Source organism: Mustelus asterias, chromosome 8, assembly GCF_964213995.1.
Source record: "Mustelus asterias chromosome 8, sMusAst1.hap1.1, whole genome shotgun sequence".
NCBI lineage: Eukaryota > Metazoa > Chordata > Chondrichthyes > Carcharhiniformes > Triakidae > Mustelus > Mustelus asterias.
The window spans coordinates 108,948,144-108,974,781 of NC_135808.1; the positions used below are offsets into that span (position 1 = coordinate 108,948,144).

The 26,638-nt window shown below is 39.7% G+C and overlaps 1 protein-coding gene across 1 annotated transcript in view; it reads right to left on the minus strand.

Annotated features, from left to right (window-relative positions):
• The window catches only part of kif2c (kinesin family member 2C), a 77,463-nt gene that overhangs the window by 1,972 nt on the left and 48,853 nt on the right, over positions 1 to 26,638 (minus strand). The window contains exons 10-20 of the mRNA XM_078219418.1: positions 25,657 to 25,747; positions 25,121 to 25,184; positions 23,871 to 23,962; positions 21,232 to 21,374; positions 20,310 to 20,514; positions 17,752 to 17,862; positions 14,368 to 14,435; positions 12,556 to 12,673; positions 11,021 to 11,092; positions 1,513 to 1,608; positions 681 to 816 (exon numbers count right to left, since the gene is read on the minus strand). Coding sequence (XP_078075544.1) covers positions 681 to 816; positions 1,513 to 1,608; positions 11,021 to 11,092; positions 12,556 to 12,673; positions 14,368 to 14,435; positions 17,752 to 17,862; positions 20,310 to 20,514; positions 21,232 to 21,374; positions 23,871 to 23,962; positions 25,121 to 25,184; positions 25,657 to 25,747 — 1,196 coding nt within the window. The remainder of the gene's footprint in view (positions 1 to 680; positions 817 to 1,512; positions 1,609 to 11,020; positions 11,093 to 12,555; positions 12,674 to 14,367; positions 14,436 to 17,751; positions 17,863 to 20,309; positions 20,515 to 21,231; positions 21,375 to 23,870; positions 23,963 to 25,120; positions 25,185 to 25,656; positions 25,748 to 26,638) is intronic.

Here is a 26,638-nt window from a genome sequence, read left to right on the forward strand (position 1 = left end):
CATGACATCATACTATTGCATATTTAACCAATATATTCAGTATTGAATTTAAGATGGACATAGAATTCTGTATTTTTGCCCTTCCAAGTTTTTGGAAGGGATGGGTGAAACATCTTCAGCAATACCACCAAAAATAGCTACCTCTTATTCTATTCCCAATTTTCTTCTCTCAGATGTGGTGTAAAATGGGTTTGCTATTGCCCATGGCTAATGTCATCCAAGATCTCTCTATTCTATATACAAATCATTAGCTGAGCTCCAGGTAATTTGTGGAATAGAACATTGGGAAGATTGAAAAGCATTAGAAATATTCAGTCCTCCCACTCATCTTTAGAGCAGCTCCTATTCATCACAGCTAGGCAGCACGGTGGCTCGCACTGCTACCTCACAGCTCCAGGAGTCCGGGTTTGATTTCCACCTGGATCACTGTGCAGAGTCTGCACCTTCTCCCAGTGTCTGCATGGGTTTCCTCCCACAGTCTGAAAGACGCGCTGGTTAGGTGCTTTGGCTCTGCTAAATTCCCCCTCAGTGTACCCAAACAGGAGCCGGAGTGTGGCGACTCAGGGATTTTTACAATAACTTCATTGCAGTGTTAACGTAAGCCTACTTGTGATATTAATAAATAAACTTAAAACTAGCTGTCTTTTATCCAATAAAAGATAGTAATTTTAAAAATGTACTGTCAAGATCTTGAAATATTTCCATCCTTTCGTCAATGTATGTTTGTAATATGTTGGTGTAGTTCTCAATATTGAAGTCAGGTAGCTGAGTCATCTTCAGGAGTTTGTCATCTGCATCACTCCACAGTAGTAACTTCTGTTTAAAAGAAACAACTATATATGAAAAAATTATGCCACTTCCATCTCTACATCAGCAAACATTTAAGCACTCATATCTAATATAGCCAGGTGGGATAGAATTTAGATGCAACTCTTACAAACCGCTCAAGTTCAAGGGGCACTTTTCCTTTGTAGGCAGACAGCCAAATTTTTAGATCTACCTGTTATTGCACATTTTCCATCCCACCACCTTGAGCTCACTTAACGAGTGCTAGTTGCTTTGTCGTACCTTGTCTGAGTAACAATGTGCAGTTGCCAGGGTTGGACTGGGGTAGGCACAGCAAGTAGTCTCACAACACCAGGTTAAAGTTCAACAGGTTTATTTGGTAGCACGAGCTTTCGGAGTGCTGCTCCTTCAGGTGATGAAGGAGCAGCGCTCCGGAAGCTCGTGCTACCAAATAAACCTGTTGAACTTTGAGTAATAGTAGACTATTCCAATAAGATAGATTGGGATGTGGTGGCTTGACAAGAAAGCAGGGGGAAGTCAATCAAGCCCAATCTAGTCTCCAACAGATATTTGTGTACATTCATTTATGCACCCCACAAATCCCCGATTATGATCAGTTAATATACTGGGGGTCAAACTTGCATCTTCTCAGCATAAATGGCTCAATTAGTCACCTGCAAAACAAAATCTTTTGACTTTGGGAAAAAATAAAATTCAAATACATACCTGTTGAATTTCTCGATGTTCATCCACTACTTGTTCTTCCAGTTCAAGAATTCTAGAAACATCTACATGCAAGTCACAAATCTTTGATGGCGCCTCCTTAAAATGGAAGGACAAATCAAGACAACATATCTATAAGCAAGAATTTAAGCCCTTTTTAAAATAGTGTACATATGGAGGTGGAGATTTTCCAGGTGTGCCATCTAAGAAACCAAATAACGTCATAACCTTTTCCATCTACTCTGTTGGTGATATATTCCAATTAAACAAAACTTGTGCGAACTGATCATTTTTGATTTGATTTGTCACATATATTAGTATACAGTGAAAAGTATTGTTTCTTGTGTGCTATACAGACAAAGCAGACCGTACATAGGGAAGGAAAGGATGCAGAATGTAGTGTTACAGTCATAGCTAGTGTGGAGAGAAAGATCAACTTAATACGAAGTAGGTCCATTCAAAACTCTGATGGCAGCAGGGAAGAAGCTGTTTTTGAGTCAGTTGGTTACATGATCTGACTTTTGTCAGTAGACCTGTTAGAGCAGTTTCATTTTTTGACAAGGAATCAGGAAAATCTAAATAGAAAAAGCAGCTACACCCAAAGTTGTATCATACTCCTCATATTGTGTGTTATGGTACTACAGTTTTCTTGTAGTTAGTTATTTCACTTACATTAAGCAATAACTTTGATCAGGGCTGTTTCAGATATAACAAAAGCTGATAGTTTCTCCATCTGAATGTTACCTGTTTCATTGGCCTAAGACAAAGTAATATGTCTACCAAAGCCAATGAAGCAGAAGGAAAATTTTAATGTACCTGCCACATTTATCATTGTACAGGACATACTGGATGAGAATATGATCTGTTGAACTGGATGATTATTACACTCAGGCAGATCACAGATACAAATTCCATCAAAATGTAATGTAGTAAGAATCTGTTTTTAATTAGTTGGGGCAGAGGTACTCAAACATATAGTTCGCAGAATACAGACTCGAACTGGCTGCACCTTACACAAAGGAATAGAGCAAGAGTAGGTCATTCAGCCCTTTGACACTGCTCCACTATTCAATAAGATCATGGTGGAACTTTGACATCAACATCACTTAGCTGTCCTACCTCCATTTTACATACACCCCCACCCATCCCAACACAAAAGTTTGTAATGTACTCAATGACTGAGCAATCACAGCCCCCTCTGGGATATAGAATTTCAAAGATTCACAATCCTCCAAGTACAGGAATTGCTTATCTCAGTTCCAAATGGCTGACCTGTACTCAAGGCTATGCCCCTAAGCCCCCAATTCTAGCCAGGTAAACAGCCTCTCAGCATCTGACCAGTCAAGTTCAAAGAATTTTATACATTTCAGTAAGGTTATCTATCATTCTTATCTCAAGGACATATGCACAGTCTACTCAACCTCATCTCATGAATCCATAAAATCCCTACAGTGCAAAGAGGCACCATTCGGCCCATCGAGACTGCACCGACTGTCTGAAAGAGCATCTCACCCTGGTTTGACCCTCTGCTATATCCCCATAACACGCACATTTACCATGGCTAATCCACAACCTATACATCATTGGACATTAAGGGGGCAATCTAGCATGGCCAATCCATCTAACCTGCCCATCTTTGGACTGTGGGAGGAAACTGGAGCACCCAGAAGAAACCCACATCGACACGGGGAGAATGTGCAAACTCCACACAAACAATCTTCCCAAGTCCCTGACACAGAGGCAGCCGCGCTAACCACTGTGCTACTATGTCACCTTCTTATCCCATTTTTCTTACAATGGACTAGCATTTGCTTTATCAGTTACTGTTGCTGCAGTGCCGCAGAGTTGAGTTGTCATTGGGACAAGGGTCTTCATATTTTGAAATAGACTTTAATGGAAATGGATAATGGTACTCATTTTTGTTTGGTAGCAGCTACCTATTTTAAATAGTGGGAAGTATTATGATAAATTAGACAAGCAACACTACTTGTTAAATTCTAGTGTCAGGTTGCTTCTGGTATATTTTTATACTTGATTATTAGTCAACAAGAAACGACCAGATAATCTGCTTAGTAGCTTCAACTGAAGAAGGATAAGTGTTGGGTGATGGAACCATCCTGCCTTTCAAATAGTGCCACAGGATGCTTTATTTTCACCCAAGATACAGAGGTATGTTGATTTTAACATCTCATCTGAAAGGATGTGCAAGGAACCTAGAGTAGAACAGGAGAATGGAAGCCTTTGTCAGATACCAATAGTTCAATGCTGCAAAATGTGCAAGAGATATAGAAAAATCTGGGGTGGAATTAAAAAATGGTAGAGGACAAGTAAAATCAAAAGAAAACAAAGATGTTTTATAAATGCGTAAAGAGCAGAAGATAACTAGATGTTTGGTTCTTTAGAAACCAAATGGGTAACTTGTGTGTGGAGACAAAAGACATTGTTGTATATTTTATAACTCAGATCTATGAGGTTACACTTGTGTGTGTAACAGGTTTTATTCAGTGCTTCAAAAAATGCCTTATCCATGCTTCAGCCCTTTCTACAGTTTTGTTCACTTTTCCAAATCCACACAGGTTTAATCAACTAAGCAGAGTGAGTAATTGTAACTAGACTCACCTAATCAAAATAGAACTGGACACTAGTTTTACAAGAGAGGGGAAAGATATAAAAGACATTTAAAGCATAATTAAGGACTCCATGCACCCTGGACATTTTCTCTTCCACCTTCTACCGTTGGGAAAAAGATACAAAAGTCTGAGGTTACATACCAACCGACTCAAGAACAGCTTCTTCCCTGCTGCTGTCAGACTTTTGAACGAACTTACCTTAAGTTGATCTTTCTCTACACCCTAGCTATGACTGTAACACTACATTCTGCACTCTCTCGTTTCCTTCTCTATGAACGGTATGCTTTGTCTGTATACTGCGCAAGTAACAATACTTTTCACTGTATACTAATACATGTGACAATAATAAAATCAAATCAAAAATAAAATTGTAATAGTGTGGCACCCCTCAGGCAACGTCAAAACACTTCAGACTTTGTCAAGAACAGAAGTTATTTGTTGACAAAGAGTAATCAGGTGCAGGGGATAGCAGCCAAGGCTGCTTTGGGGAAGAGCCCCAGTTCTTACATGCTTCCTACATGGCTGCTCGATGATTCACCTCAGAGAAGACCCCCACCCTTTGGTGTGATCACTGTTTCCATTGGACCCTCAAGTCAGATGACACACTTCTGCTCTACTGTCTTAAAGTGACAGACCACATACACAACACTCCTCCCCCTCCAACTTTCTTATACAATCTTCAAAATCGACTTACTCAGCCCACCCACATTCAAAATAAACATACACACGTTAGTGATTGTTCAATGGAGGAATCTTGAGGCTTTCATTTAACAACAGCTCTACTATAAAGCTTCAACTGTGCATAACTCCAAAAATAGTCTCGCATGGGATTCTTCCATACAGGCTTGCTGCTTTCCGAGTTCTGTCCTAGAATTCTGCGCTGACCAAGGACTACACACTTTACTCTGCAGATGGTATCACTCTTCAATCCTTCATTGGTCCTTTTCTTGGTCACACCTTACTCTACAATGTATGCAGGTACCATCATCACACTACACAGTTTTGTGTCTTGACAGATCACACAATCTCAGTTTGTCACTTGTCATGATACTCTATCACACAACCTTAGTACCAGAAATAGAGTGTCTTCTCTTCCTAGCATTCAGCATCTTTTTCTTCATCAACCATTTTATCATACTGGTTCTTATGTTTTTCTGTTGTGAGAGCATTTCAGCAACCTTGTTCTGGCATGTAATCTCAGTTCCTTCTCTGCCCGAATTGCTGCTTTGTCTAGTTTTCTCTGGCAGAGTTGGGTGGCTTCATTTTCTAATCCCTTCCTCATATCTGATTCAACCAATCTTCTGCTTTGGACCAAAGTTATTCCTTATTCCAAGCATCCTTTTCCTCCTCCGCGTCCAAGATTTTCACACTTGTCTCTACCAGTTGCAGTTTTGTTTGAGCCCATTCCAGCTCTTTACAAGAAATTTCCAGTCGACTGACATTTTTCACCAGCTTCCCACTCTTTATCCTCAAACCACTGCTGATTTTTGGCAGAATAATTTTCTTGTTGGAGAATCATTTTGTTTTGCAATCCATTCAGTTTATACATTTGAGTTTCTTCCAAGGGGAACCCAACCTTCCCTTAAAACACATTTGATATTCTCTCTTTTCTTGTGCTTTGTATATTTTCAGAGAACTGACATGTTCCTTTTGCTGCATCGAACTCTACTTCTGCGGTCATCATTTATTCCCTCTTTTTGTTATATTTAATGGACAAACCTCCTGAATTGCTTACTGATTCCAACAGTTCTGTTTGTTCTTTGGGTCTGTCCATTGCCATGTGCTCCTCAGCACCCTCAGACACCAGGCAGTTTCTGTCTCTGTAGAATGCCAATTTCCCAAGTTCATTTATCCATTTTACACAACTGGTAGCTCTATCATTCGGTTGGATTTCTCAAGGATTCTCAATAATGGCTCCGGTAAATGATAGCTCTGCTATAATTTCTGCTTCAATAGCACATCACACTTTGAAGTAGATGATATAGGATATTCTACATGAGTGCTATGGACCAAAGCTTTGATGTGTTTCACTTTTGACGAGCAGTTCTCACCCACCACAAAACTGATAGCATCCATTCCGTGGGATTTCCCCAGCTCATCTCTAATTCCATGCTACGACATTTGTTGAGTTCTGTTTGTGCTTTCTCTCTCAATGCTTTTTACCTTTTATTCACATCTAAATATCAGATAGGCGCATGCACCTGACCAGTGTAAAAAATTTGAAATGTGCACGTGTGGCCCATTTCCAGCCAGTGCATGCACAGTTTGGAATGAGAAACATCAAACAATCTGAACCATGCATGTGTGGCCCATTCCAGTTGGCACTTGCGTGGAAGACTAGAGGATCAGGACTTGGGAAATGCACAAGAAGATTAGATTTAGTTTATTTACATTCAGCCTTTAACACCATTATTCCTACAAAACCCATCTCTAAAATCTGTGGCCTGGGGCTCAGCTCCTCGCTCTGCGACTCGATCCTAGACTTCCTGAACTTCCTAACCCACAGACCAATCAGTAAGGATTGGCAACAACACCTCCATGATCGTCCTCAATACTGGTGCCTCACAAGGTTGTGTCCTCAGCCCCTTACTATACTCCTTATACATCTGCGACTGTATGGCCAAATTCCCGTCCAACTCAATTTAAGTTTGCCGATAACACCACCATAGTGGGTTGGATTGCAAACAATGATGAGATGGAGTACAGGAAAGAGAGAGAATCTGGTGAACTGGTGCGACGACAATAATCTGTCCCTCAATGTCAGCAAAACGAAGGAGATAGTTATTGACTTCAAGAAACGCAGTGGAGGACATGCCCCTCTCTACATCAATGGGGATGAAGTGGAAATGGTCGAGAGCTTCAAGTTTCCAGATAACCAACACCCTTGTCCTGGTCCCTCCACGCCAACTCTATAGTTAAGGAAGTCCACCAACACATCTACTTTCTCAGGAGGCGAAGGAAATTTAGCATGTTCGCTACAACTCTCACCAACTTTTACAGATGCATCATAGGAAGCTTGGCATGGCTCCTGCTCTATCCAAGACCGCAAGAGGCTACAAAGGGTCATGAACGAAGTCCCATCCATCATGCAAACCAGCCTCCCATCCATCATGCAAACCAGCCTCCCATCCATTGACTCTGTCTACACTTCCTGCTGCCTCGGAAAAGCAGGCAGCATAGCCAAGGACGCCACGCATCCAGATATTCTCTCTTCCACCTTCTTCCGTCAGGAAAAAGATACAAAATTCTTAGGTTATAAGAACTAGGAGCAGGAGTAGGCCATCTGGCCCCTCGAGCCTGCTCCACCATTCAATAAGATTATGTACCAACCGACTCAAGAACAGCTTCTTTCCTGCTGCTATCAGACTTTTGAATAGACCTACCTCATTAAGTTGATCTTTCTCTACACCCTAGCTGTGACTGTAACACTACATTCTGCATAGTGTCCTTCCCCATGTACGGTATGCCTTGTCTATATTGCACACAAGAAACAATATTTTCACTGTGTACTAATACATGTGACAATAATAAAATAAAAACCAAACACCTGAGGCTTCCACAGCATAGCAGTTTAGAACCTCTATCCTAAAGGATATTAGTGAACTAGATGGCTTTTTAAAACACTTGTTTCATGGTCATCAGTGGGCTTTTAATTCTGGATTCTCTAGAATATTTACATCATTTCAACAATGGGCTTGATGCAGTAGCAGGTGGTCATTTGCTTCCTTGAATGTGCTGCAAGTACAGAACTCCAATTACATTTCCCGACACATCTGTAGGAACGACGTTTCTACACGGCAAGTTTAATGCATCAAAAGCTGTTAGCTGTGCAATTGTCCATTTCCATTGTGCAGATCGGTTTAGTAGATTCCGAACAGGCTCCATGACCTCTGCATAATTAGGAATGAACGTGATTTTAAAAAAAGTTGGTAGTACTGATGAACGATGCCAACTCATGTTAGAAAGTACTAGAAGCACATGAATGGCTTTAACATCGTCATGTGTAGACTTTGCTCCAGCTGTTGTCACTCTATACCCTGGAAAGTCATGCTGTGAATGTGCACGTCTTTGTTGAGCATCAAATTGCATTGAGTGGAGTGAGCACAATATTGTGCTTGGTCCTTCCCATGGATAATGACATTGTCAAGTATTTTGAACATCCCTCATTTATCTGACAGATTTGAAGAAACTATCTTCTGGAATGTGCCAAGTGCTGAACTTTGTCCAGTGGACTTTTAGTATTCAAACAAACACTCATGAACAACATAAGCTGCAAGATATACCACGAGTAGCACAAACTGACAAGATATCCCTAACTTGTCAGCGAAATTACTCCGAGTGAAGCATCCTATCCTCACATTTATGCCAAAATAGAAAATTGTTGGGATCTAGTCTGGCTTTCTAATGTAATTTGGAATTCTGGTTCAGGGCATTAACACCCTGCGGATTGCTGCTAGATCTATACTGTCCATCCCTATAGCAAGTAAATAGGCCTTGTAACATCAATTCTACAGCATAGGTGGTTTTTTCAGCGAAGGTGTAGATTTAAACATTTCTCCATCATAGAAACCCTACAGTGCAGAAGGAGGCCATTCGGCCCATCGAGTCTGCACCGACCACAATCCCACCCAGGCCCTACCCCCACATATTTTACCCGCTAATCCCTCTAACCTACGCATCCCAGGACTCTAAGGGACAATTTTTAACCTGGCCAATCAACCTAACCCGCACATCTTTGGACTGTGGGAGGAAACCGGAGGGCCCGGAGGAAACCCACGCAGACACGAGGAGAATGTGCAAACTCCACACAGACAGTGACCCGAGCATCCTTGTGTATTTGATGTCCAAGCTCAATGCGAACGTGACATTTGAGCACCCGTCTACCTATTTTTTCAGTGCGTTAAAATATCTGCTCCATGTTACAGCTCTGGCTTCCAGCTCTTGTACAGCTTTGTTTTTATTTCTGAGTCCACACCCAGGCTTAGCCAATCAGCCACAGTGAGCATCAATTGTAAACAGATTCACCAATCAAACAATAATTGAACACTACAATCAAGGCTCTGAATACTTTACGTCTGACTTCACAAGAGAGAGACAACAAGCAAACATTTTAGTTGAGTGTGAAATATTGGATAGGATAAACACTGGGGAGTAAATATTAATGAATTTAGCAATTTAAGTAGTTAAAATTGTCAGGCCTGGATGCAATGCATCTCAGGCCATTGAGAAAAACAAAATTATCTGACGGATTGTGATAATCCACAACGATGTGAATTGTGATATTAATCTTTAATTCCATCAGCTAATCCAATATATAGAAAAAGGGAGTTAAAAACAAGCAGATACTGACTTAAGATAGCTGCTGCAGATTACCTGGTGTTCCAAGTGGCCAGTTTTTGAAAGTTTCCAATATGAATTACAGTTAGGACCTGCCAAGACAACACCCTGTGGAATTTCACACCTGGTGTGATGAACTACCTCAAACAACTGAAACCATACTGGAACTCACTGTTGTCATTTCTATAAAACTACCTCTCAAAACTACTGGGACAATGGCTTCATAAGTGTATTTTTCCTATCTCCATGATGGATCCTTCAAGTGTTAATGGTTGGGACATTACAGAATCTCATTATCTAGGACACAAAAATAGCCAAGGTCTGTCCAGATAGGAGCTAATCAATTACCTTCTGAAATCACTATGGGGAGAGGTCATATGACCAGAACCACCATTTTGAATACACAAGCTGCTAAAAACAAGTCTGAAAGAAATCAACCGAGAGAGCAGTAACACCAGGCTTTTCTCCTCACATTCTCAAGTTAAGACTCCACCATGTTACAGTTTGAAATCTATTGCAAAGAGAATTTTGAAACAAAAACCCAGTGCAAAATCAATTTCTGGAAATGATAGACAACATTTAACAAAGGTCGGTCACCAGAATTTGTAATTTACATCAACCTCAATTATGCAGGGATATCAAGACCACCATGGAAAATTTCTGCCTGAGCCATGGATACCAGCAAAGGACTCAAAAAAGTGAGCTCTTGTGTTTTGCCTTTTATTAGTGAATTTTAATTTGGTCATGTGTGCCTGTTAGAGTCACAGGCTACTGTATATGGAGAAGTTTATGAAATGTGACATAAATAATGGTAAAAAAGTACAGAATGGTGCTGAAATACTCAAGGGTCTTAGTTGATCTTCAAGTCCGTCTGCATATAGTGGTAATCAATTTTTCAACTATATAATTACAGAAATAGTCAAAAGTGAGAGAGAAAGTTATGATTAAACAACAAAGATCCACTCTGATGATTGCACTTAAGCATGATGGTGCATTCTTGTGACAGGAAAGGAAGAGATTCAAGCACAGGAGGGAAGTGCAAGGAAGCGTCAAGGAGTGAAAGATAATGATTGGAGAAAGTTGGGCTTTTATACCTGAAAAGGAAATATAGTTAATAGAATGAAACAAAGATTACTTTAAATTATCTGCAAGAGTAGGACAAAGGGGCATAAATTTAAAACTATAATTAAATTTAACAAGGAAGCATAAGAGGAATGAAAACCCTGGCATCATTTAACAGCAGCAGAGGGGACCTTAGGCAATTATCTTCAGATAACCTTCTCTGAACCCGATGTCTCTCATTTACTATTATATTAATTTAGAAGACAAAAGGATTTTTAATATGGAACCTAGAGATATAGGAGTAATAGGTGACTGAGCATCATAAAAGGAAAGATTGCTGGTAGTATGTCCACAAAAAAAAAAGCCAAATGGGTTTAAACACAATACAAATTTCAATCTTCAGCCCTGCCCTTGTCCCCACTAAATGAAATCTGAAACAGCCCTGAGTTTTGGGAAAGCTAGTAAGAAACTATGAACCTAACCTGAGAAGGATCCAAAGATAAATCACCTCGCGCTGTAACCATTTTCTGATTCTCACTTTGAAGTTCGCCAGGCTTTAAAGACAATACCAGAGGATATGAGAGAAAGACGATGTGCAATACAGGAGTATAAAGAGGTTAGATTACATCCAGTAGCCACAAAAACTATAAGTATTGCTTCCAATTCTTGGGAACTTTAAATGGACCTTTTTATTTGAGATGATCTACTTTAAGTAAATTTACACAATTTATTAAACCAAGAAAGAAAACAGTAAAGGCTACCGGATGTGGCTGACATGCATGAATGAAGCTAAAGATTCTAATTACCAGATTTTAAAGAACATGCAGTGTTAATCTTTACAATCAAAGCCATTCTGCTCTGTAATTAAGGTAATGGAAGTTATATTACAAATGCCATTTATTCAGCTTGTCAGAATGTAGACCAAATTGCCATTTGGTGAAATGAGTCAATGGTAATAGTGAATTTGCTTTATGTCAGAAGATGTGAACACAAACGTTAATAATGGATACAAATTTTAATGTAACACAACAAAATGAAAATACATGCTATCTCCTCAAAACTCAGGATTATCTTATTTGCTTCAATAGATCTAACTTAGAACATTTTGGGGCAAGGGTGAAATGACCAACAAAGCTGCTAACAAGTTTGATACAAAGCCCATTTCTATTGAAATGGACCCCAAAAAGCCTAACAGAAAGCACATTCACACTGGGGTGGAGGTGGTAACAATGTTGATTTAAAGCAACAATATGATGAAATAATGGTATTCCCATCACTTCTAATCATCCAAGGTAACAGTTAGCCAATGCCCAGTTTTAATTGACATTATTCAATATATGCAACCTTTTTTTGGAAGAGACAGAACCACATTAGGATAGGAGGTGGATAAACAGATCAGGGGAATGATGCAACAGGGCTGTCAAATAGTAGATGGAAACCTTAAACTAGTCGCACAGAAAAGAAAGTGAGAAAATGGGAGCCAGAACACACACAACCCAAGGATCAGGTTTGAAACTGGAAAAGAAGATGCTGGGAAAATTTGCTAGAACATAATGCTTGGGTTGAAGGGTATGAAACATCAACTGCCAATATTTGGTAATCAGTGAATTGAAAAAAAGTACAAAAAACTCTAGTACACCGTTCTGTTAAACAAATACTGTTAAGAGTTTAGGATTTACTAATTGGACAGTCTTTGGAAATCTCCAGTTGATCACATTAAAACAAATCCTAGAGGATAGTAACCACTTTACTTGAATTTTGAGTTTGCCCTATCATTTCAAACTGGTAGCACTCAAATGTCAATGACAGACTTCCACTTCACAGAATAGAAGGCAGGTCAAAAAATTAAGCATCAAAAATAATGAAGTGGTGAGGACATATTCCTGTGAACACAGCATTGATGATTTTTTATAAAAAACCCATCACATCAAAAAACTATTTGGTGTAGTTTGGCTTAGTAAGAATGTATATTGGAGTTCAGTAATATTCTCAGAACATTTCTCCACACTCTACTTACATTTTTCTCACAGAGCAACCGAATGTCAGACTCCAAGGGCTTGTTTAATCTTTGCTCTTTAGACATCGTGGAACATTCTGGTTCATTGGAAACATCCTCAACACCAAGTTCTTTCACCCTTGAACAGATATTAATAAAACTCAATCCTTCTGCAATTGCCGGGTAAGCAGCAAGATTAAATGAAGTACCTCAATTGTCACCGGTTAGGTCCCTGCAATACACCTTAATTTAAAATTAACTGGGAAAGTGTCACTGAAACAAAAGACAAAGATTTGCAATTTAAAGGGGAGGTGGTGGCATAGTGGTATTGTTGCTGGATGAGTAATTCAAATACCCAGCGTAATCCCACCACAACAGATGGTAGAATTAAAAGCGATGATAACCATTCTTGATTGCTGTAAAAGCCCACCTGGTTCACTAACGTCCTTACCTAGTCTGGTCTACATATTACTCCAAACCTACCACAATGTGGTTGACTCTTGACTGTCCCTGAAATGGCCACACAAGCCACTCAGTTCAAGGGATGGGCAACAAATGCTGGCCCAGCCAACGACTCCCACATTGTGGGGGGGAAAAAAAATGCACTTTCAACATTTATAATTAATCAAATAAGTTTAGGCAATTGAATACCTAGATTATCTAACAGCAATTAGAAGTTTATTGCTGTTATATCGATTTAATAATCTCAGTCTAAATCAAATGGACAGCCTTTGCATTTTCCTTCTCAAAACAGTGATTCATGCCTGAGCAAGATTAAACAGGTGTCAAGTATTGACTATCAAAAGTGTGTGTTGGTAGGTTAAGATCGATTTGGACCGTGGCATCACAATCTAATCCCCACACTAATACAAAGATATTTCCCTATCTGGACACTAAAAATGTTGAGACAGCAACTACAAGCTCTTTGAGAGAAATAGGAAGGAAAAGAAAATATATTTTACAAAGTCAGCTAAAACCGAAGAAAAAGGGGACACTCAGAAAGGAGGACCACACTCAGAATGGAGGACTACTACATTAGTAGGTCTTCACAAATCAACTATTGTAATGGGTGGTAAGTGAATGCCATATACCAAAAGGGGAGGTGGTGGTGCAGTGAAATCATAGAAACCCTACAGTGCAGAAGGAGGCCATTCGGCCCATCGAGTCTGCACCGACCACAATCCCACCCAGGCCCTCCCCCCACATATTTACCCGCTAATCCCTCTAACCTATGCATCCCAGGACTCTAAGGGGCAATTTTTAACCTGGCCAATCAACCTAACCCACACATCTTTGGATAATCACCCTGAACTAGTAACCCAGGCCTATGCTCTGGGTTCAAATCCCACCACAGCAGCTGGTGGAATTTAAATTCAATTTTAAAAATCTGAATAAAGCTAGTAGCAGTAATGGTGATTATGGTACTAACATCAATTGTCACGAAAACCATATGGTTCACTAATGTCCTTTAGGGAAGATATCTGCCATTTTTACCTGGTCTGGGTCACATGTGCAAATCACACCAATGTGGTTGACTCTTAACTGTACTTTGAAATAGCCTAATAAGCCACACAGTTTAAGGGCAATTAGGGATGGGGAACAAATGCTGACCTTGCCAGTGATTCCCACATCCATGAGGAGAACAAAAGAAAATTCTGAATTAGGATAATACTGAAGATATTAAATAGTATTGGCACATTGTTTTGGGTATGGGTACAGTAGCTTTTAATAGAAGGAACCAATACTTGATGCAAAGCAACCAATGAAGCACAAAGACACGCTGTTTGCCTTCCTTATAAAACATTTGACATTCCAATTTCTTTAAACTGTTACCTGTCTGCGTATCTCAACGTATTTAGTGTGTGTTCACAGGAATTTAATCCTGGTGAAATCATTGCAATCTAGAAGGAAAAAAAGAGAAAAAATCAATTCCAGCAAGATCAATAAAGCCCCACGGATTGACTCAATTGCAGCATCTCAATGTGTCAGTTGTTTCCGCATGTCACATGCGGAATCAGTCAAATCTCTTCCTAAAATATGACTGTCACACACTGAACGGAGATTTCACATCCCATTACAAGTAATTTCATACGAAGCAAAATACCAGTAAATAATTTTTAAAAAAATCAGTGACTAACCCAAGCAGCCTGAAATTCAAGATATTTGTCAGTCTGCACTCAATTTGCCCAAGTTGACACATTTGGAATAAGAAAAGAACAAAGATGCTGTGTTGTGTGTTTGCTCGAGACAAGCTGATTGGACAGGTCCCATTTGATCACTAGAATTCAGTCAGGGAATCAGTAGGAATGCTGCAATTTATTTACAATGGAGTATAATGTGGCAAAATGTGAAATTGTCCATTTTGGCAAGAATAATAAAAAAGCACATTATCTAAATGTTGAGATGCAGTGGGATCTAGGTGTCCTAGTGCATGAATCACAAAAGGCTAGTATGCAGGTACAGCAAGTAATTAGCTAAAGCTAATTGAATGTTATTGTTTATTGCAAGAGGAATGGAATCCCAGGTATGCTTCAGTTGCACAGGAGACAATTGAGACCACATTTGGAGCACTGTGTACAGTGTTAATTACCTTATTTAAAGAAAGATGCAAGTGCATTGGAAGCAGTTCAGAGTCTAATACCTAGAACGGATGGGTTGTCTTATGAAAAAAGGTTGGACGGACAAGGCTTGAATCCACTGGAGTTTAGAAGAGTAAGAGGGGATTTGATTGCAACATACAAAATCCTGAGGGGTCTTGATAGGGTGGATGTGGAAAGGATGTTTCCTCTTGTGGGAGAATCTAGAACTAGCTGTCATTATTTAAAAATAAGGGGTCGCTCATTTAAAAGGGAGATGAATGAGGTGAAGTCTTCAGATGGTGGGGAGTCTTTGGAACTCTGATTCCACCACTTTTGAATATTTTTAATGTAGAGGTGGATAGATTCTTGGTAAGCAAGGGAGTGATCAGGAGTAGGCAGAGTGCAGATATGAAGTTGCTACCAGATCAGCCTTGATCTTAAGAAAGATACTGACAGGTTAAGTGAATGGGTAGAATATTGACAAATGGAATTTATGTGAGATTGTTCATTTTGGAAGAATGAGATGGGATGGTGCATTATTATTCAAATGGGGAGAGACTGCAGAAAGCTGTAGCACAAAAGGACATAGGGGTCTTTGTTCATGAAACTCAGAAAGCTGGCAAACAGGTGCAGAACATATTAAGGAAGGCAAATGGAATGCTGGCTTTTATTTCAAGGGGACTGGAGTATAAACGTAAAGAGGTGTTGCTAAAGCTTCACAGGATACTAGTGAGGCCACATCTAGAATACCGTGTACAGTTTTGGTCCCCTTATTGAAAGAAAGATATATCATTGGAGTCAGCAGACAGGAGGTTTACTAGGATGATCCCAGGTATGGAGGGACTGCCATAAGAGAAAAGAACAGGTTGGGTGTTTACTCCTTGGTGTTCAGAAGAATGAGAGTTGATATAATTAAAACATACAAGATTCTTAGGGGGTTAGACAGAGTAAATGCTGGAAGGATGATTCTACTCATGGGAGAGAATAGGACCAGAGGGCATAGTTGCAGAATAAAGAGGTGCTCATTAAGACCAATTTTCTTCTCTCAAAGATGACTCTTTGGAATTCTTTACCCCAGGAAGCTGTGGAGGCTGAGTCCTTGAACATTGTTATAGCGGAGAGCAAAGGGTTTTTAATCTGTAGGGGATTTAAGAGTTATGGAAATTAGACAGGAAAGTGGACTTGGGTGAGTGTTTGGTCAGCCATATTATTAAGTGGAGCATGATTGAAAGGCTGAATGTTTTACTCCCACAAAATCATGTTTAACTAATTTAGTGGAGTTCTTTGAAGGCGAAACATGCGCTCTGTATAAAAACGGGAGCCTGTAGACATAATGTACTTGGTTTTCCAAAAGACATTTGATTAGGTGCCACACCAAAGTTTATCATGGAAAATAAAAGCTCAATGTGTAGGGGTAAATCAACTTGGATAGAAGATTGTCCAGCTGACAAAAAACAGGCTATGCATAATGGATCTTTTTCTGATTGGCAGTACGTAGTGATCCCAAAGGGTGTGTTGTTGCCTTAACCTTTTACAATTTATAACAATGGCTTCAATGAGGGGAGTAAGCATGGTAGCTAAAATTGTAGAAGACACAAAGATAGCTAGAAAAATGTGTGAAGAGGACACAACATAGAACATTACAGCGCAGTACAGGCCCTTCGGCCCTCGATGTTGCACCGACCAGTGGTACCAATCTAAAGGAGGTTGTAGATGGATATAGACATAGTTTAGTGGGCAAACATTTGGCAGTATAACGTGGGAAAATGGGAAGTTGAGTGGAGCATTACTGCTGAATCCCCAAGGTGCAGAGAAATCTCAAGTGTTTTGTTGCACGAGTCACTAAAAGTTAGTATGCAGATACAGCAAGTAATTAAGGCAGCTAATGGAATGCTGTCCTTTATTATGAAAGGAATTGAACATAATGTTATGCTTCAGTTACACAAGGCATTGGTGAGACCACATCTTGAGAAGGGTGTCCAGTTTTGGTCTCCTTCCTTAAAAGGACATAAATGCATTTGAGGCTGTTTGGAGGAGGTTTATAAGGTTGTTACCAGGAATGAACCAGACTGTCCTATGAAGAAAGGTTGGACAGGCAAGGCTAATTTCCACTGGAATTTAGACGAGTACAGGACGTGATTGAAGCCTTTAAGATCCTGAACAGTTTTGACAACGTGAAGACAGAAGGGAGGTTTCCTCTTGTGGACGAATCCAGAGCTACGGGGCACTCTTAAAATTAGGGATCACTCTTTTAGGACAAAGATGAGTAGAACCTCTCTCTCTCTCTCTTGAGTTGTCTGACTTTGACTCCGCCTTCAAAGACAGAGAGAATTCTATTGAACATTTTTAAGGCTTGATTCTCTTGTCTAATAAGAATCTAAGGTTTTCGGGGGGTGGGGGGGGGGGGGGGGGGAGATGGAAATGTGGAATTAGAAACACAAACAGACCAACCATTGATCTTAATGAATGGTGAGTAGGACTGAGATGCTGAATGGCCTATTTCTGTTCCTATTTTGTATGTTCCTATCTCTTGCTTGAATAGACCAATGGCAACTCATAAATTTAAAGGGCTTAATTTGTAAAAAATTCTGTACAACAAAATTTCACAAAAATATAATTAGAAACCAAAAACTCCTACCATGCACGTCCTAGAGTTTTCACCAATAAATGAATCTCTCAGTACCAGGGTCAACTTGCTTGCTCGAAATGGTGTATAGATATTATTCTGTCCCAGTGATCGAATGCACTCCTGCAACACAAAAAGCTATTACCACAAAAGAAAGCAATTCACATTTTTAAACCGAGCAGACAAATTCTTAACTCCTTCTAAGCTACTATTTCATTAAAATAGCATCACTGACAGCACAGTGAGTGCATCTACACCACACGGACTGTAGCAATTCAAGGCGGCAGCTCACCACTTTCTCAAGGGCAATTAGGATGGGTATTAAATGCTGACCTAAGCCAGCGACACCAACATTCCATAAATGAATTAAAAAATGAAATTCCCCAAATTTCCATGTGGTTAACCTCATGCTGAGTTTGAGATGATATCTTGGTGCTGGAATCGTACAATAAGCAAGTGAGTAAGCCAGACATTGTGGGAACTGTAGCAAGGTGGAAGCTAGGGCACATCCCCAACTGCCCTCCATTTCACAGTCAACCATATTGCTGTGAATAAGGAATCACACGTGGGCCAGACCAGGTAAAGATAGATTTCTTTTCCTAAAGGAAATTAGTGAGCCAGATGCGTTTTTACAACAATCAACAATGCTTTCGTGGTCATCATTAGACTTTTAATTGCAGATTTGTTTTATTGAATTCAAATTATCTGCCATGGTTGGTTCCAGATCTTGCCCGGGGTCTTGGGATAACTAGTCAAGGAACAATACCACTGCCTATTGAGAACACTCTTTGCATGCACTTGCTCCAATCTACTGTATTGTGTTTAGATACTGCTGTCTCTACCAGAGAATATTTCTTTCAAAATAAAAACAGAAAACGCGAGAAAAAACCTAGCAGGTCTGGTTGCATCTGTGGACAGATTAAGTTAATACTTCTAAGTCTGTCTGACTCTTCTTCAGGACTCAGTTTAAATTAGATATATTTTCCTAAACATGGACTCGATCCCCATTTGTGATCCATTATGTTAGTTAGTTTCAAAAGATAGATTCTCAAGTTCCATTGTGACTGGCCACTCCTATAATTGACTTCTGATCCCCTATGAATCAATAGGCAGATTTCAAAAGCTCAAAGAGGAGTAATACATAAAAATATTCATGTTTAAGTTTATTTATTAGTGTTAAAAGTAGGCTTACATTAACACTGCATTGAAGTTACTGCAAAAACCCCCTAATCGCCACACTCCAGTGCCTGCTCAGGTACATTGAGGGAGAATTTAGCATGGCCAATGCACCTAACCAGCACGTCTTTCGGACGGTGGGAGGAAACCGGAGCACCCAGAGGAAACCCATGCAGACACAGGGAGAACGTGCAAACTCCACATGGACTGCGACCCTAGTCGGGATTTCAACCCGGGTCCCTGGCACTGAGGCAGCTGTGCCACCGTGTTGCCCTATATATAATGCCAAAATAAAATACATTTATCCATGGATATTCATGAACATAAACACCACAGAATACAAAGTATTACACAGCTCCATAATACCAGATTTCTCTTGTGCATTTACTTTCGTTTAGAAGAGGCGAGTTCTTAAATCCTTTTGTAGCAAGAATCATAGAAACTTTCAGCACAGAAGGAGACCACTCATGCTTGCTCATTAGAACAAGGTGTACTTGGTCTCATTCATGCCTTTTTTGTTCATAACCATCTAAGCTCCTCACTTCAAATACTGCTAATATTTAAAAGATTGGTCATGGAATTGGCTTCCACCACCTTTTCGGGTACAGCATGCCAAATCCTGAAACCTTAAATTCTCATCTTTAATCTAGATCCTGTCAATGATTTTAAATTCTACGACCTCTGTTTACTGAGCCACTTGATCAGAATTGGAGAAACCTTTTTAAAAAATAAATATGGAGATTAAAGTTCATAATTACTTTAAATACACTGTTCATTTACAATAGACCCAAAACTGGAACATCTACTACAAAACCACCTCCAACTCTGAATATCATTTGGTCATCAAATTTCTGGTCATGGAGCCAATTTTGCGTCCACACTACCACTTTACCCCCTAATTACTTGGACTTTCACTCTCTCCAACCCAATTCAAGTTCTGCAAGGTTTTCCTTTGCAAAAGATCAAATAATTGGCTTTAATACCGATGTAGTGTAAGACAAAAGTTATTTGCTCAGAGAGGCCAGAAAATCTGGTATTGTTCTGCTTAAAGCAAAGACTTAATGGAAGCGTTCAAATTACAAGCAATTTTGATAGAACAAATAAGGAGAAATCTGTTCCCACTGACAGCTTGAGTAAGCAACCTGAAGGTGTAGATTAAAGCTAAAGAACTTGAGGAAGACAGAGCTGAAGAGTGAACTTGAGTCCATTACCTGAAAGGAAGGAAGCAGATTTACCACTAACTTTCAAAAAGGAAATTGGATTGGCTCCTTCCTGGAGTAATATCACACTTGAAACATGAGGAAATGGGTAAGAGCAACTCACGAGGAAGTAGTGCATGTGAAAGTTTTGAAATGGTTCAGTGCTTTTGCATGTCTAGGATACACTTTGCTCACCTTCAAAGCAAGTAGGCTTTTATTAATCTCTGCACCTTCCATTCGAGTTTGTCGATCTGCACTGTTGGTATCAGCACCTCGCTCATTTCCAGCCAAATCAATGAGGGAAAACTGGCCATAAAGCTCATCATTCCTCCGAAGAATAATCTGGAATACTGCATGGGACCTGGAAGAGTTGCTATTTGCAGAGGTTTGCCCAGACGTCCTACAAAAATGAAAAAAAACTGTAATCTTCTAGTAGTATACTACAAAACAGCAAGCAGGTATTATTTATTCAATTAACTTAGAAGATTTAAATATTCATTTAAAAAATCAACTTGGAATTCATCTTTCATGCTTGCAGAAGGTGTTTTAGCTACTAAATGGAGTGTTCACTCTTGGCATCGCGGAATGCAATGCCAGCAAGTTTTGCTATCGTGACCCCTACAAGGTTCAGGCTCTACTTCTTGCATAGACATCCAGTGAGACTTTACATCGTTAACTTGCTTGAATGTTTTCAGAACAAAAACAAGTACTTAATAGATGGTTTTTATAGTGTGTTTTGGCCATCCTTATTATCAACATATTTAAACAAGATCAACCATCCTAGTTTTCTGATGTGCTTTTTAAAAATATGTTGCTGCCAGAATGCTAAAAGCTAGACTTAGTGACCTGCCATCTCTCAAATTATATTATACATTTTAAATTATGCCACACCAGGAACAGCTTAAAGACAACTTGAAAGACAAGCTAATGACAACTAGGGATAATTCAACATATCCCTACAACACAGGCATGTGTTCAAGAAAAATTGTGTCAACATGTGGAGAAAATGGAGTCCGTTTCGTTACTAAGACTGGAGACTCGGAGGGTAAGGGAAGAAGAATTTCTTCAAAAAAGGTAATAAATAAAGATTGGTGATGGAAAAAAAAGAGTGGATTACCTGTAATTGTTCCCCATATCAATATTCATGATCACATCATCTACGCAGAAGACATTCTGCTCCCAAAGTCCTACAATCTGCACTTGTTGTTTATTGTCTTCCATGATACGCAGCTTAGTTTTTTTATTCAAGAGATCAAATACCTGCAAGACATTTATTAAAATAAGAATTAAGGTCAATCAGTAAGCCAAGTGGAGGAGTAATATTTGGTTTTAGTCACTGTGCAGAACCCAGTTTTCCCATGAACTGAAACCAAGAGAATCCAGTTAGTATCAGACACAATATTCACCGGAAGCTCTGGCACCGTAAAAATGACCTGTGCTTCACCGGTTTTAGGTAGGTGGAAGATGTTATAGTAATCTCAACACCTGGAATTTCAGACATACCATTCGATTGGTAACATTCATATTTTGGCTTCAGAGGACTACATTTGCTCACCTAGATTTGGACAAAAGGAAAATAATCAAATAGGACCAAGTCTTTCTCTCACTTCCTGATGGAGCCACCTGTGATTGTAGACTTTCCAGCTGAACTTTTTCTTCATGGTAAGCAGATTAGGTTGGGAGTTAAGGGCTTTGAAGAAGTGTGAAAGATAGGGAGTGACAATTACAAAAGATAGAAGCTGACAAACTTAGGCATCCTTTGTAAACCAAAACAAATTTCACCATGGTCTTCACTGTCCCCATAGCCACACGTTTTCCATTTCAAGTATTTATCCATTTCCCCCTTAAAAGTCCCAATCACACTTGCAATCCTTAGGATTTTGCTTTGGGTTCCTTTTACCATGCTGCAACAGTTCACATAAAGAAACTTTCAGCCGCTTTGCTCACTTACAATTGTAGGTTAATGACCCTTCATCATGGAGTCTACAACCAGATAAATATTTTTTCCTCATTCAATACATCAATATACTTAATACATTTTTTAAAAAATCTACCACCACTGGGTCTTCTCTGCTGTAGGGGAAATAGTCCTGGTATCTCACCTCTTCATAACTTTTGGTTTCCATCCCTGGGATCATTCCAGTGAATATTTGCTTTATGCTCTCCTGGTTTCTTTTAATAAATATTTAGCTCTGCATCATCAACAATCTTAATAATTCAATCCCCATGTTTAACTTCACAAAAAGTTGAAACCAACCTTTCTCCCGTCCAGACAACATCCATTAACTAATCCTGCCAATCAATATTCCTTCAAGCTACTGCACGTTGTATACTTTATTCCTTGAACAAGCCCCCTGATCGAGCACCTTCTGAAAATCAATTCACCTTGCATCTATCCATTGAGTCAGAATTGTACATTTGCCTTTAACTGATATTAGACAAAGTATAGCGACAATATTGACTTCTGGAAGCGTAGTGGAGAACATGCCCCTGTCTACATCAACGGGGACGAAGTACAAAGGGTCGAGAACTTCAAGCTTTTAGTGTCCAGATCACCACCAACCTGTCCTGGTACCCCCCATGCCGACACCATAGTTAAGAAAGCCCACCAACACATCTATTTTCTCAGAAGACCAAGGAAATCTGGCCTGTCCACTATGACTCTCACTAACTTTTACCGATGCACCATAGAAAGCATTCTTTCTGCTTTTATCACAGCTTGGTATGGCTCCTGCTCTGCCCAAGACCACAAGAAACTACAAAAGGTCATGAATGTAGCCCAATCTATCACGCAAACCAACCTCCCATCCACTAACTCTGTCTACACTTCCCGCTGCCTCGGCAAAGCAGCCAGCATAATTAAGGACCCCATGCACCCTGGACGTTCTCTCTCCCACCTTCTCCCGTCGGGAAAAAGATACAAAAGTCTGAGGTCACATACCAACCGACAAGAACAGCTTCTTCCCTGCTGCCATCACTCTTGAATGGACCTACCATGCATTAAGTTGATCTTTCTCTGCACCCTACGTTCTGCACTCTCGTTTCCTTCTCTATGAATGGTATGCTTTGTCTGTATAGCGCGCAAGAAACAATACTTTTCACTGTATACTAATACATGTGACAATAATAAATCAAAAGCCATTTAATTTATTTTGCTCCTTTCATGCATTGGCATATTATATTGGCTACGTTGCAGCTCACAACACAAACAGCATACATGGAGATCTAAAAGAAAACTGCGTTCGGAGTTCTTTCAGTTGTCCAGGATTAGCCAATCTAGAATTCAGCTAATTCATTCAGAACCAATTTTTCCCTGCAGCTACGTTTGTTTTGCATCTTCCAGTAAACCAACATTCTCACCAACACCATCATTTAGTTGGCAATTTTTAAACTGGATTTTGAAACAAGTATAGGTAGATAAACGGAGGGGAACTTGCACCAGCAGGAAGGTGCAATTACTGCAGAATAAATTCATATGGGCAGTTGCCATTATACAATTGCCAACAACAAGAGAGAAAAGTTGAAAAAACGCAGCACATAGGTTCTTTTTCAAAAATCTGCCATAGTCTTTTCTGCTGAGCAGCTATACTTGCAACTACTTTGAAATTAACATTAGCCTTTTTCACAGGCCAGGGGAAAGGTGAAAATGGCCCAAGCTCCCAAATATAAAGGAAAACCATAAACATATTAGAAAGTAACACACAGCTCTTACATTTTGTTCATTCAAATGATTTCATCCATGAAGTGCGAACTTACCTTACCACTGTAGATTTCAAAAAAGCTTACAGATACTTTTAGGTTAAGATCCTTGTACCGGGGTTGTTCAAGCAGCAAAAACACATCCTGAGCTGAAGGAGAAAAAATGGAAAGCAGAATATTGTATGATAGGCAAAATGAACAAAGATATTTCATATTTCTTACAAATGCTGGAACTAAGAAATAAAACTGAAGGTGCTGGAAATTCATAGAATTTGTACAGTGCAGAAAGAGGCCATTCAGCCTGCACGGACAACAATCCCACTCAGGTCCTATTCCCATAATCTCGCATATTTACCCCGCTGATCTCCCTGACACCAAGGAGCAATTTAGCACGGTCAATCCACCTAACCTGCACATCTTTGGAGTGTGGGAGGAAACCAGAGCACCTGGAAGAAACCCAGTGTCACTCGAGGCCAGAATTGAACCTTGATCTCTAGGTTCTGTGAGCCACTGTGCTTCCGTGCCGTCCAAATTCTCGATGTGGAGATGCCGGCGTTGGACTGGGGTAAACACAGTAAGAAGTTTAACAACACCAGGTTAAAGTCCAACAGGTTTATTTGGTAGCAAAAGCCACACAAGCTTTCGAGGCTCTGAGCCCCTTCTTCAGGTGAGTGGGAATTCTGTTCACAAACAGAAATTCTGTGAACAGAATTCCCACTCACCTGAAGAAGGGGCTCAGAGCCTCGAAAGCTTGTGTGGCTTTTGCTACCAAATAAACCTGTTGGACTTTAACCTGGTGTTGTTAAACTTCTTACTGTGTCCAAATTCTCAGCAGGTCAGACAGTTTTTGTGGAAAGAGGAGCAAAATGAACATTTCATGTCTGTGATAGTACAGATACAGAGGCGGTGGGGGGTGTTGTATGGGATAGAGCAAAAATAGAACACCAGTGATGGGATGGAAGGCTGGAAAGACAAAGGGAAAATTGTGCAAGGCAAAAGGGCTCGTAAAGTAAAGTATCATTAGCAGCAACTGCTGTCCCATAAAATGGGAGCAGTGGCTATGACCTGAAACTGTTAAGCTCAAATATTGAAGAGTTCAGCTTTGTGTTGAGCTCAAAGATTCAGTGAATTGGAGATACAAGGGGGTGAAGCGGAGAACTATTCATTTACAACAGTGATAGGCAAGGTATAGTGAAAGCACATCAGAAGGGATGGACTCAGGAACACGAATCAGGAGAGGTGCTGGTTCCCAAAAGTTGTTGAAACTTGCCAATGATATTTCACAGGCATTGGTGTCCATTGCTTACTTGCAAAAGCGTAGATTCCTTTTGAACAATCTTGGTTTTTCCCAGAAAAGTTACCACCCATAGTCTGCATAATAAAGGAGAAATGGGTATGAAAAAGAGTTATATTATGACCCTTCGCTCCACTGAGGACAAGGAAGCATCAAGAATCACAGTCATAAATAATTGAAAGATCCTCATGATAGCAGACCCTCCCCACCACATTCCCAGAAACAATAGCAAGCTCTTGGGATGACAATTTTGAATTTTGTCAGAAATGGAGTGACAATGATTGGTTGAAAACAAGTACTGGTGATGGGTCAGTTACACTTTTAGTAGAGATGTTCACCTAAGCATATGATTCTGATAGGCCACTGCATTTGGGCGGTGACTTGGAGACAAATTTGCAAATATGAACTTTAATACCCTCAACCTCTTAACTCAGTGAACGTAACTGTTGATTTAGTAAAACAATTTTAAGATACTTTGTGTACAAATAGCAAAATAATTACAAGAGGAATAGATGTTATAATAGATAAATTAGCTGTACACTAACTTACATGAGTTTTACCACTTCCAGTCTGTCCATAGGCAAAGCAGGTAGCCATGCCCCGGTCAAAGATTGTCCGTACTAAAGGCTTTGCTGTAAATCTAAGATAAAAATTTCAAAACGTCACAAAACCTCGGCAGCCCTTATTAGCACTCACTTTGCCAAACAAGAACAAAAAGAAACGATTTTACTGCAGAACTAAATTATTTGGCAATGCCATCAGATCATGACGTAACTTATTTCTGAAGCATTTCTCCACGGCAAGAAATTCACCAGGGAGACATTCACAAATTTGAAAATGTTGACAGCAAAATAAATTGCACCATCTCAAACTTTACAAAATCACATGAATAGACCATTTGGCCCAATTAGTCTATGCCAGCACCTATGCTCCATGAGCTTTACCTTGTCCTCTTCAATTCACTTCAACAAAGTGTACTTCTATTCCTTTCTTCCTCATGAACTTCACCTTAAATACATCTGCTATTCACCTCAATCATGTGATCACAAGTACCACATTTTGTTCACTTGCTCCCCTAAACACTTTATTGGATTTAGTCATTGGGTTATATTTACAGCCCGTTTTGGATTCTCTCACCAGTAGAAGCATCTTTACATGCATCCTTTCTTGAGTGCTTTTCAATTCTTTGAGTGCCACGTATAGTTCCAATTGTCTCATAAAATCTTAAACCTTTTGCTTTTGATTTCAAATCCTCTAGAAACTAACCTTAGTGTTTGATTTACACTTTTTATGGCCTTGTTACATTTAATAATTGTGCATCTGTGCCTTGAGATTCCTTTGAGCACTATCCCACTTAGACTATTTTCTAAATTAGGTTGCTTATTCCTCCTCCCAAAAGCATCACTCCATTCAGGATCAGTTTACTAGTTCTTGACTTGTTAGGATAAAAATCCAAGGCTTGGTCGTAAGCCCCATTTAGTGAAGAATAGAAATAGCACAAGATTAAGGATGAACACGTTTGTAAAATGGA